At 33.3% G+C, this 13,392-nt stretch overlaps 1 protein-coding gene across 2 annotated transcripts; it reads right to left on the bottom strand.

Moving 5' to 3' along the window:
• Positions 1 to 1,391: 1,391 nt before the first annotated feature.
• LOC134244044 (kinesin-associated protein 3-like) lies at positions 1,392 to 13,237 on the bottom strand. 2 transcript variants are annotated; one of them, XM_062726297.1, is made up of 17 exons: positions 13,061 to 13,236; positions 10,806 to 10,937; positions 10,356 to 10,513; positions 9,454 to 9,654; positions 9,113 to 9,337; positions 8,713 to 8,808; positions 7,839 to 8,017; positions 7,493 to 7,655; positions 7,285 to 7,385; positions 6,869 to 7,087; positions 6,622 to 6,787; positions 6,297 to 6,422; positions 4,777 to 4,875; positions 4,347 to 4,432; positions 3,940 to 4,129; positions 2,618 to 2,711; positions 1,392 to 2,389 (listed from the first exon to the last, which is right to left on the bottom strand). In XM_062726297.1, the coding sequence occupies exons 1-17, from the start codon at positions 13,093 to 13,095 to the stop codon at positions 2,059 to 2,061; spliced, it is 2,601 nt and encodes an 866-aa protein (XP_062582281.1). In that variant the 5' UTR covers positions 13,096 to 13,236; the 3' UTR covers positions 1,392 to 2,058. The 2 variants fall into 2 exon arrangements, with proteins under 2 accessions (XP_062582281.1, XP_062582282.1); XM_062726298.1 differs by lacking the exons at positions 1,392 to 2,389; positions 2,618 to 2,711 and adding an exon at positions 3,018 to 3,724 and having other exon boundaries at positions 13,061 to 13,237.
• Between the last annotated feature and the right edge of the window lie 155 nt (positions 13,238 to 13,392).

Raw genomic sequence — 13,392 nt, 5'->3', positions numbered from 1 at the left:
TTTTGTGATGTGTTATGATAGGAACAGCTTTTCAGAATGTAAAAGTGGAAGCTTTGATGAAGTGGAAACTTTGACAAAATTGATAAATTTCTAATACTCATTCAAGTTTTCACTTGTCAACTTTCACATTCCTATTTAAGAGCACTGTTTAATACCGATAGATTGTCAAAGTTTCCACTCACTATTTTTATAATATTATAAAGAAGATTATTTTCATAATTTTCATTGGCTGAAAGAACTTCATGTGATATTCCTCCTTTTGTGATGTCGACGCGGAAAATGATATCGCATGACACACCATTCAGTTGCACCAAAGTTATGTAGAACATGACGTCATAATATAAGAAGCCTGTTTTAACCTTTGTGACATAATGACAGCCGAGTCTGTTCAGTTAGGACTGTGTCATTGCATTCACTTTGAGTGATTATATAATATAACTATTATGGACTTCAGTGAACGGTCAATATGTGGTTATAAGGACTCATGGCAATATTGATATTGACCTCAGACACAGAAAATGATAGCGACCTTGCAGGCTTGGTCGCTACATGTATCACTTTCTGTGTCTTCGGTCAATATCAATTGCCTTATAACCACATATCGACCTACACTGAAGTCCATAATTGTATAATATGCTGAAATCGTCAAACTTTCACCTCTCAATATAACCACTTTTACTGTATTTACTTTTAAATTACCTCAAAGTCAGTTTGTTTTGTCTTGGTTACAAGATTCTAAAAGGGTAATAATTCCTGCAAGGTCATATGGTTTCGGAAAGAGTAAAATCACTTAATGTTAAATGTGAGTTTTCAGTGTAAAATGTCAATCAATAACTGCAATGCTGGAATAGTGAAGGATGTGTTTGTTATGATGAGTTACTTATGACAAGGTCTGTTCGAATTCTTACTCAAGTAACCTGTCATTTAGAGGGGTTGTATACGCTAGCCCTAACTTTGTAATAATATATCATACAGGAAAGCAAAATGTCATGCCATGCACTTAGCACAAATGGTGCTCCAGTTAGAGAGCATGTTTTGATTCTGAATCAAACTCTGTAGACAAGGACAAAAGGTTTGGAATCAAAGAATTGCAGCAACCTCAAGAGGAATAGCAAAAACTTGAACTTGGCAAAAAAGTTTGCACATAATCGGAGCTTGTAACCCAATGTCATTGAATGAAGTCATGAGGTTTGCAATTCCTAACTGCTACATGTATGTAGGAAAGGCAGAAGCACATATCCAACATAATGATCATCTTTGTCAGTTGAAGTTACATCTTCACCATAAGGCTGAAAGTTTAAGATTATTACACAGAGGTATGTCTAAATAGCTCTTGTTCTCTTATTTCACACAGACTTGGGTAGTAAGTAATCTTAAACCATTACACACAATCTAAGATCTTGAAAGAATTTTATTGTTTTCTGCATGAAAAATTACGCATGCAATGGAATTTCAGAGAATATTCTACTTTGTTCAACACTAGGAAGCTTTTCAATGTAAAATAATTATACAATGTATAAATAAAAAATGTTGATTGAATGCAAAAAAATGCCACAAAGAAAACAGTGTAAAGCAAATGGATGGAGAAAAAAATATCACAAAATAATTATCTTTGCACTGTCAGAATAAATCAAGCTAACAGATCATTCATTAATGACAAGCATCAATCATGTCTACAAAACAACATGCTTGTACAATAATTAACATGTAAAACTGCGGAAAATTGACAACCACTGGTCAGGAATTCAATGCATTAAAAATTAGAAATTATCACGAATACCAGATTCAGAGATATGATGAGTAAAATCAAAAGATTTTTTTTATATTTACAAACACAGATCTTATTGATACTATTTTGTACCTGTGAGAATAAAAGGAGTTTCATACATGAAAGCTGTCTTTAATTGTGCAATGGGAATAAATAATCACACCACACTGGCATGAAATACAATGGATATATACAATGAGAGAGAAACAGCAGAGAATTATCACAGATTTGATATTAGGTTCACACTGAACACATTTTGACCTACAGATAAAGTTTGTGTAGTAATCTCATCATCGCCTGTCGTACACGCCCCCGTTATAATTATTATACCCATAATGGTATGGATCATCCTCCATCTCCATTCCATATCTGTCCATCATTGCTGACTGCCTCCCATCCATCAACATCGCCTGCCTTTCATCCATCATCATTGCTTGTCTTTCGTCCATCATCATGGCCTGTCTCTCATCCATCATCATCGCCTGTCTTTCATCCATCATGTAGGGGTCCATTTCTAGAGGTCTGCCGTATTCATCTACTGGTGGACCATTACCAATAAAGCCCATGTGTGATTCTGGTCTCTCGTACGGATCATAGCCACCATCCATTGGATTTCCATACCTATCCAGATCAAAACAACTTTTAGACACAAGTATTTCAATATCACATGCATGATGCATAGGTATAAGTTTCTTATTAACCATCTTCTCTTGGAATGAATTAAATAATTTAACTTTATCAGACTGACATTTCTGCTAACAAGTTCTCTTTTTGATACACACACTTTTTCTCATTAGAAATGAACGTTACTGTCAGAAGAGACCCTGTTATAAAATCACAGTTACGTACCCGTATCCATAAGGCTGCCCATCATACATGCCATTCTCATCAATGTACTCGGGGGTCAGGTGACCATCCATTATGTAGGCATTCTCATACATATCTGAAATTCAGGCATAAATTCAGCACACATGTACCAAAAAAGCAACATTTGTTGACAATTATTTATCATCCCGTAGGATAACTTCAAAGCTCTACATTCAAGATCAGATAAACTAGGGACTTCCTCTATTATTAAACATTATATCATCTATTATGGAGATGACTTATAAAGGCAGTGCCTGCAGTCCAATCCTGCAACTGTAAATAGGATTTATTCATAATAAAATATTGTTTAAATTAAACAATAAATCATGCAAAACATGCTCATTAGTTTTACTGGTAAAAAAATTACAAATTCTACAAAAATTGCGTGAAAATTTCATTAACCTGGAATACCTGAATATTAGTGGGATTACATTGTCTAATAAATGCATGTATACTCACTCAAAAGTTAAAAAAAAAGATGCAGAAATTTACACCTAAAGCTTCTCAAGCATTGCAAAACACCACCAGACATTCCTGTACAAGATATTCATGCATCAAAGCAGCTTTTAAATTGATACATAAGGGTAACCAATCACGGATTACACAGCTCATCTCAACCAATGTTTAAGTCAGGGAGAATCTCAGATATTCGATGCTATATGGGTAACCTCTATACTATAAAAAGATTAACAGATTCCATGTTTCGCTGTAAGGAACTCCAATTATGAGTCTGATCAAATAGTCAAGTAGGAGGTCACAATGACACTTAAAAAAAAATTGAAAGTCTCGTTAAATTTTTAATTTAGTGGTAAAGGAGTTGTGGATAAGAGGTACATAAGGAAGGGCACACACCTCTATCACTAGACTTTTTTCTAGGAGGTATAAAATTCATTCTTTCATTCAAAAAACACTGTAGCTAACACTGATAGAACATTCAAGCCATATGCAAGATGTACCAAAGGAGAAAACAAGTCAATATTTGGAACTTTCATAAAATGCACCATATTTTGGGAAGGCACAAATTTACAATAAAGAGGATGAGCCACGTTGATAACTAATACATGCTGTTTTTACCCTCACCTTTTCCACCTATCAAAACAAAATCACTTTCTTCAGTCCAAAGTCAAATCAGGGCGAAATGGAGATTTAAAGAAAAGACCCTTAGAACTGATTGAAACAAAGATTACTGAGTTAAACTTTACCACCTATCAAAACAATCCCTTTCAAAAGTCAAATCGCAGCAAAACGCAGATTTAAAAATGACTTGTTGAACTCATAACACAAAGATAACTGAAATGACCTACCATCATAGAATAAGTCGGGTCGGTCCAGGATATCGGCGTCCTGTAGGTACGGGTCGTAGCCCTCGTCAGCATACATGTAGGGGTCCCCCATATCCCCGACCTGCCGCGTCTCTACCATCTCTAACCACTGAGAATTGTGCCAGCGGAACTTCTCCAGCTGAATCTTCTTAGCCCACTCCTCATCAAATTCCTAAAATCAAAATAAACCATGAATTTACGCTGAATTCTGAAGTATTTCTAGCTTGTATCATTGCTTAACAATATATTTACTTGGTTACTGTTAAAGAGTTTTATCAACAGCTGTTATAGAGCAATACATGTGTAGATGAATAGAAACTTGCATAGTCTGTACTCACAACAACACACAAAAGAATAGCAGAAACTTGCCTTAGCAATTGTCTACTTACTGCTATCATATCCAAAGTATTATCACAAACTTTACGGATTTCTGAGTTTTTGTCGTGCATCAAATCAATCAGATATGCAGGAGCCTCTAAGCCAGGTCAAGGTCAAACACAACCAAATTATTTAAAAAAAAAAAAAAAAAAAAAAATTAAGTTGGCTCTTATATCTTGTATAAATAGAAATTTTAGAGAGGATTTAATTTTGGCATTATTAGCGTGGCTGTTGAGGTCGCTAAAATTGAATATCACTAAAAATAAATTGCGTGTTAATTGTACTAGCTTATTTAATGAACAATTTAAAATCGCTAAAATTATTTCTCGCTAAAAATAAGATGCCAGTTTTTAAGGAGAAATCACTAAATTTGCGTCTCGCTAAAATTTCCACTTATACAGTATAAACATTTTCATTGAAAAGACTTAGAATGAAGGATACGAGTATCTTTGATGATGACTTCTCTGGTGGATTCATGGAAGATCATCTGGTAAAACACATACACTATCTGACAAACCATTTCATCATCTTCTTGTTTGGCTGTGTGAAAAAATTAATAAAGATTGGTTCATAAACCTCAATAATTACAATATCAAACAGCACTATAATAATGATAATAAATGATTTTTGCAATTAAGTCTTAAATATATACTCCATTCAGATCTAGCTGAATTGCTAATATGGCTACCTTTTAAGGCACACAACCTTGATTTGACCACATACTCAGAGGCAAGTCAATTTTATATCTTCTAATAAAATCAAGTTTTGTATCATCTATTAGGTGTCGTCACCTCCATTACACATTAAACGTTCTACAAATTTCTTATTTTACAAGAGAAAATTAATACAATATATATATGTGTATATATATATATGATGTGAATTCATGATGACATGAATTTGCAACTGAACTGTAGATCAAGATTTTTCACATGTACTAAGCAGTACCAAGTTAATTTAATTTTGCTAATGGTGCTTCTCACAAAATTATGCAAGTAGTTGCATATATTTTAGGAGTCTACAGACACCACTGGGATTGAAAGAAAACAGATTTATGCATATATATTTTACACATTCTTTCTTTCCACATTATTACAAGAAGACATTTAATATAGAAACCTGGAATATAGAGAATTCTTGCTTCAATCAATGGCAAGTTCCTAGATTGTTCTAGTTGTGCTTACACAAATAAGTATGTACACAGGACAGCATGCTTTTGAATTGTGAGATGATAGGCTTGGATATACAAATAACATGCAAAATAGTAAATATCTATCTATATATTGACCAAACATTCAAAGCAGTTAGAAAGTCATTTTAATTAAACTAATTTACTATAATTATCAATTTTTTTTCAAAGTAAGAAGCACTAAGTTTATGTAAAAAAATTGTAGAAGACATGTAAAAAGTCATAGTTCCTGTTGAAATGTCACAAGAAATTTTCATATGGTACTCTCTGTGTTTTACATTAGATTTTGAAAACTTTATGATGCAACAATATAGCTAATCTACCATTGTTTAAAAGGAAAGCTGAATTTGGACATTTGGGGTACTGTAAGTGTTTAGTGGGTAACACAGTGTTACTTTAGAATACTACAAATGGGCGAACTGCACAAATTCAAAGCACATTGTTTTCTTTAGGGTTTTAAAATAATGTGCCTTTTTTTACCTTCATCTGTTAGAAGTCAAAAGTCAAACATACTGATTGTTAAAATTATGATCTTGGGAAAATATCTCCTGAGATAGATAAACTTGATTAATAATGAATAAATGAAATGCATGAAACACATCTATTTATATACTTCTACTTTACTAGCTAGCTCTATGTTTTATACATTATTCAAACTATTCTGTAAATATAAATTGATTCAGCATTAAATTCCATGGATCAGGCTGATGTTAAATGGATCAGGCTGACGTTTATTGGATGAGGCTGATGTTACTGAACAGACAATATTTACCGTTAAGCAGCTCTATCAGCGACTGGATGATGTTAGCCTCCGCCAGCATCTTAGCGCAGGCGTCATCATTACAGACTGTCCCCACCAGAATAATCACCTCCAGTACCCAGTCATCCTCACAGGCACCTGTCAATCATACAGTAAATCTCCTATTACATTCTGACTACCTTCATTACAAAAATTCTGTTGGAAAGTGAGCTCAACATCTCATGGTTGCTTTGTACATCACTGTATTTTCTTCGATTGTATTATTTGAATTTATTTTTTTGCAAATTAAACAAATTGTATATTTGCAGTGTATTTTAACTAAAAAAAAAAACTGCACCTGGTTCTAGTTTACTCTTAATCCAGGGTATGAGGTTGTATTCCTTTAGGATCAGTTCATAATCCAGGTCCGGGATTGTGAGATTACCCAGAATGCCAAGGCACTCCAGACCAAAGTCTTCTTCCTCTTCATTCAGTACGGCCTGGGCCAGGTCACTGATGTAATCCTAAACAACCGAGGATGATATTTAGAGCTTATCCATCTAGCGATATAGGCAAGTACAATTTGACAAATATATTTAACTCACCACAAAGAGAGCTTTTGTAGGTCCGTCATGCTGAGACAGATTCCTGATCATTTTCATCAGAAGCGGATGCTTGTACTTGAAGGCTCGCTTCATCAACATCTTGAGACCTTGACCTTCACAGATCATGGCTGCTACACGTTTGTTGGAGGCCAGATTGACACACAGAGCCATGAGTTCCATTTCTACATTTTCTCCGCTTTCAAGAAGCATTTTCATAACCTGGAAAAAAATTGTTTAACAAACAATTACTCTATTCAACTATCACAATCTTTAAACTTAAAGTTTGTGCAACACATCTTTTCTTTATTTTCTGTCTAATATCTGACTTAATTGATGACTCTCTCTACATACTAATCAAGAACTGTATCTTTTAAACTTGTTAGAAAATTCTAATTTAATGAAATTTGGGTACTTACAATTGGTATACAGTCTGTGTATGTGAACATGGACTTGGATTTATCATCCATACTGATGTGATACAGTATACCCAGCACATGTTCTCTGTGGTTCTCATTTTCTACAGTAAAAAAACAACATTTGGGTCTTAAACTCTCTTGAACTTGGGTATACAATATTGTCCAGACCTTTACAGTATACAGGAATCTTGACAAATATTGAACTTACGGAGTAATCCTACAAGTTTAGGGAGTAACCCAAACTTGAACATTTTACTGCGTAGTTCAGCGTCAAAGGAGAGGTTCACCAGTAATCTAAGTGTGATGTTCAGCAGGTCCTCGTGTTCACATGGCACTAACTTTGTCAACTTCTCTATAATGTTTAACTCAGCCTACAAATGTAACACAAAAGCCCACTGACATTCCTAATTTATGTAATCTGGATTCTAAAATAAAACTTGTGAATTTCATATTCTATTTTATACATGTACGTTTAACCTACCTTTTTAAAGTTTTTGTTTGATTCTTGAATCATTTAGTTCTGACTATCATCTCCTTTATATGTATGTCCTTACCATTTCTGTTTTGTTCTCTATAAATATGCTTAGTTTCTTGAGGAACGACACCACCAGTATCAGCAGCTCAAAGTTATCTCTCTCCAGTGTCTTGACAAGGAACTTCACGATTCCTTTGTTCCTCATCTTCATCTCCACCTTAAGGTCCTCAGCAAGGTTCAGTAACAGGTAAAATGCCACTGAAACATACAAAAACCATGTAGAACACCACTGAAACATACAAAAACCATATAGAATGCCACTGAAATGTACAGACAGGTTTAGTAACAAGTAGAATGCCACTGAAATGTACAGACAGGTTCAGTAACAAGTAGAATGCCACTGAAATGTACAGACAGGTTCAGTAACAAGTAGAATGCCACTGAAATGTACAGAGGTTCAGTAACAAGTAGAATGCCACTGAAATGTACATACAGGTTCAGTAACAGGTAGAATGCCACTGAAATGTACAGATAGGTTTAGTAAATGGTAGAAAGCCACTGAAATGTACAAACAAAATCAGTCACAGGCAGAATGCCACTGAAATGCACAGACAGATTCAGTAATAGGTAGAACGCTACTGAAATGTACAGACACATTCAGTAAAAGGTAGAATGCCACTGAAATGTACAGATACATTCAGTAAAAGGTAAAACGCCACTGGAATGTACAGATTGATTCAGCAAAATGTAAAAGCCATTGAAATTTACACACAGATTCAGCAACAGGTAGAATGCCACTTATGCCATTCAAATGTCAAGACAAGCAAAAATCACTGACAGATTGAAAGCCAACAAAACATACAGTCAGACAGATTTTATACAAACCATACTTAATTTGACCAAACTTTGCACTTCTGACAACATTGTACAGACACTACTGTTGAAACACCTACCTCTTAACAGCTGTTCCTGCTTTTTGACCAGACCTTCGTACTTCTGAAGACTCTTGGCATACTCTTCCTTTGCCTTTTTGTCTTTATCTGAATTAGGTAAACTGGCTAAGGAAATCAATAACAGCATTGATCAAATGATATCTTTGCAGAGAATGTATCTATGATTCAAAAAATGAAATCATCAAACTAGAATATAACAATTTGCATTATTTGTTTTGTTCTAGTGTCTGTGAAGCTAATAAAATTACAAAATTGAAAATATTTGGAGTTAATGCAAACTTGAAAAAAAATTCAAGTCACAAAAAAGAAATATGGTATTTTTATTAGAATTATTTTGAATATTCTGTTATTTGTTAGGATTAAAAACAGAAACAATTTGAATGAGGAAATTAAAGGATATCAGCTTTCTTTTTTTTCTGTAGCTCTTCATTCCACATGTCGTATTTCTTCAGTTCGTGTTCTACAATGTTCATGCACAGAGCCCCAATCTTGAAGTGAACAATGACGCCGTGAAACTGTGTGAAGCTGGAGAAACAGAAGAAGATGTAGACAATGTTCGTCGCCAGTTCCGTGCTCTTCTTCCAATCCTCTCTCAAAACGCGGGCCAGTGCTCCAACAATTGTTTCTACAATTAATATTTCATAAAAAAATGTATTTATATTGCTTTCAGTTAAAAAATATACTCATCATCAACAACTGCTAAATAACAACATCCTTTTCATGTAATATTGACAATCTCACCATTTTGAAATAACTCCTCCAAGTTATCTGGATTTCGAGCTAACTGTAGAAGTAAGGCTGATCCGCGGACTTTTTCTGGAACGTCTTCATACAGAAGTTCCATGTAGTCGTCCACATCATTGATGTTGGCCACCTCATCAATTTCCGAGGCATCGTACATAGGAACTTCAGGTTTTTCATGCAGCTGTGTTTTCCCAGATGCTACAGTTAAGTAAATGAAATTCAATCTTTAACACAATCACATACTTGTAGAGTGATATTCCATCTGGCATTACAGGGACTTTCCACTCCATTTACTTTTACAGGGTAAATCTGTCTATTCTGTACATATATTTACAGGGTAAATCCATCTATTCTGTACATACATTTACAGGATAAATTTGACTATTCTTTACTTATGTTTACAGAGTAAATCTGACTATTCTGTACATACTTTTACAGGGTAAGTCTGCCTATTATGTACATATGTTTAAGGGTAAATCTGTCTATTCTGTACATTTGTTTACAAGATAAATCTGTCTATTCTGTACATTTGTTTACAGGGTAAATCTGGCTATTCTGTATATATGTTTACAGGGTTAATCTGTCTATTATGTACATACATTTACAGGGTACATCTATTATGTACATATGTTAACAGGGTATATCTGTCTATTCTGTACATATGTTTACAAGGTAAATCTGTCTATTCTGTACATACGTTTACAGGGTAAATCTGTCTATTTTGTACATACGTTTACAGGATAAATCTGTTTATTTTGTAAATATGTTTACAGGGTAAATCTGTCTATTCTGTACATCCATTTACAGGGTAAATCTGTCTTATCTGTACATTTTTACAGGGTAAATCTTACTATTCTGTACATACGTTTACAGGGTAAATCTGTCTATTTTGTACATACGTTTACAGGGTAAATCTGTCTCTTTCCTGTTCTGTAGATAGTACAACAGCTGTTCCACTTCGGGTAGCTTGGTAGGGTGGATCAATTTACATTTATCAATGATGTCCTTAGCTAAACTGGCCAAGTCACTGTTTTCATTCAAACTTTTTACCCTTATACTGTCAAAATAAAATATACATGTATCAAAATATATTTTTTCATGTTTGATATTAAATATTTTTCCCCAAAGTTTATATCTCTGTTCAAAAGCCATTTCTGTAACTCTCAAGAAAATATACTGTGTCATTTGTACTGGTTAATGACTTGTTGTTGACTGTAAGTACATGTACCAGATGTATCTAAAAATCTACTTGACATTGCCATCAAACTGTCCCTACAATTTAGATTGATTTTCTTTTATATATTCCTAATCCTATTGCAAAAAAAAAAAAAAAAAAATATACCACACACATTTTTTGGCATTCCTTCCATTCTCGCAGCATGGGATCTCCAAGTTCACCCAATATGGTAGCCTCCAATTCATAATTAACAACCAAGGCTTTTTCTGTGGGGTGTACATCAATGTTTCCTCCCTTCACTTTTCTAAAAATAAAGTTTTGATATAATGAGGAACAATTCAATTACAGGTAGGTGGATATAGAATTATGCTCAATACCAGTTCAATACGTTTAAAAAAATATTTGTCACCAATTCACCATCAACATTGATAAATACTTTGATGTCAGCTGTGAAAAACTAAAACAGCAAATAAAATACACGCTTTAAATTTAAAATGAACTGATTGTTTAATCATAATAGGAATTCTCTGATTTTTTTTCACATTTCCATTTTATTCAGAAAAAAACAAAGTTAACAATAAATAGATCCTCAAAATTCATCAGAAATAATCATGGATAATAAATTAAGTCAGACCTTGTTATCTCAAACCCAACTGAACTGAGAAAAAAAGAACTCAAATTATCCATGTTATCCAAGGATTTGAAAAATAAAGGTTTGAATACATTAAAAGGTTACTGTGACTTTCACCTCGCTTAAACATATTTATGGTATCCAAGATACCAAACCTCAACTTTATTAACATTATTCTCATTTTTGGAAACAGAATTTCTATAAACATTCCACTTCACAACTTAAATGTCAAAATGACCAAAAAATAATTTTAGATTTCCTTGAATAACTTTGTCATTATGTTTTAAAAATATAAAATAATGTCAAAAAATGGAAGTTAAAATAAGAAATTTTCATCACAAACATTTACCTTACATGTATTGTAACAGGAGCATTTCTATCTACCTTTACTCTAAATAACAAAGAAATTTGAATCTAACAAACATTAATTTCCCCTTCTTAACATCCAACTTTGATAAATTATTAGAAAATAAATGAATTTTTGAAATGTTATTCATTTTTTACATAGTATTTTAGAAAAAAACATCATCATGCATTTTCCAATTTTACATGTTCTACAGGTAACTGGTTTGTTTAGAAATTATGGTAAATCTTCATCAGACAGTCCAAATCAGTGTAATACACCTTACACATAACTAAAAATTTACCAACTGATTCAAAACAAGTTTTCAATACAGGACTTAGGAGATCAGTATGCTAATGGGGATTTTTTCAACAACAACTCAGTCCCATTCATTAATTATTACTTAGATCAATGTTACACAGTGACCCTATACTATACAGATCTGATACAATCACAAGATTTTGCAATATAGCTTGAATTACCTATACAGCTGTATCTAATTACTTGAGGTAGCTTTATGACTAGAGACGGGATACATCAACTTCCGGCTTTAGTTATATTGTAGGATAAAACCAGAGACTTCATAATGAAAAGTAGGGAAGTCTCAGATTTCATCCTATACTACATGTACTATACATGTATAACCATAACCAGAAGTTAATGTATCCAGTCTAAAGTTCAACAATGTTGTGAAATAATTTTCAAAGAATAAATGAGTGGTTTACAATACAGAGCCTTGATCAAGGATATATAGAAGGATATATTTGAAAAGAAAAAATTACCTAGAAGCAAAGTATGTCTTATTCGCAGTCTTTGCAAAAGACAATATATTGTCAAACCTGACCGATGTGCAGTACCTCTGGTCAGTTGCATCAGTTTTTACACTGGACCGAAATGTCCAATGTCTTAGTGTCCAGTTCTGAACTTAACATTTTGATGCCAAGTCATTTAAATGTTAGTAAAAAGTAAAAAATATCTCACAAATCCAAATATGTAAATGAATGAGCATGGATGTCTTCAGTTTTGTGTGGGAGCAATCTCTGGGAAAAAGAGATGTTAGGCTCACCCATTTCTTTGTTTTTGCATTTTCATATTTTCAGATTAGGTTTTGCAGTTAGATAGAATGTTCTATCTTTACAATGACAATGTCTTACGGACCTGGTTTAACATGGTGAGGGCTTGTACCAAGACACAGTTAGATTATTCTAACTAGTTTTGCAGTATGACAAGATTTGGTTTGGAGTGTTCATTGATTACACTGAACCGAATGTCCTGTGTAGCCAAAAATGAATCCTAAATAAAATTTGAGGCAAAGATATCTCAAAAGTATTTTTACATTATTTGAATAAGAAATGGCTTTGTTCTGACCACACTGTCTGACATGCTATAAATATATTTTTGTATAGAGGAAATTCGAAACGTTTCACATTCATAAAGAAACCCACTGACTTACCTTTTCAAATACCTAGCATCTTCTGCTTGCATCATTGTTACAAATGCTGAAAATTTTTGTCTCGTAAACTGAAATAAATAATTAAAAAGGCTCTTGAAACCTACAAAACACCTCAAACATAGCGACGAATCAACTCAGACTGTCAGCCATGTCAAAATATTTGAACTCTCTAAATAATTTTTAAAAATGTTAATACACCATGTCACCATCTTTACCACTATTTTTAGCTTTTAATAAGCTTCATTTTTGTATTTAAATGATGCTTTCAAAGCAAACTTATTTGTTTTAAAAAGAAAAATTCTCCTATTTATTTAGAGATTTCATTTCAAATT

This window comes from Saccostrea cucullata, unplaced genomic scaffold, assembly GCF_032062105.1.
Source record: "Saccostrea cucullata isolate Sc308-1 unplaced genomic scaffold, CSIRO_AGI_Scuc_v1 ctg108, whole genome shotgun sequence".
NCBI lineage: Eukaryota > Metazoa > Mollusca > Bivalvia > Ostreida > Ostreidae > Saccostrea > Saccostrea cuccullata.
This window is presented reverse-complemented; position numbering and strand designations above follow the sequence as displayed.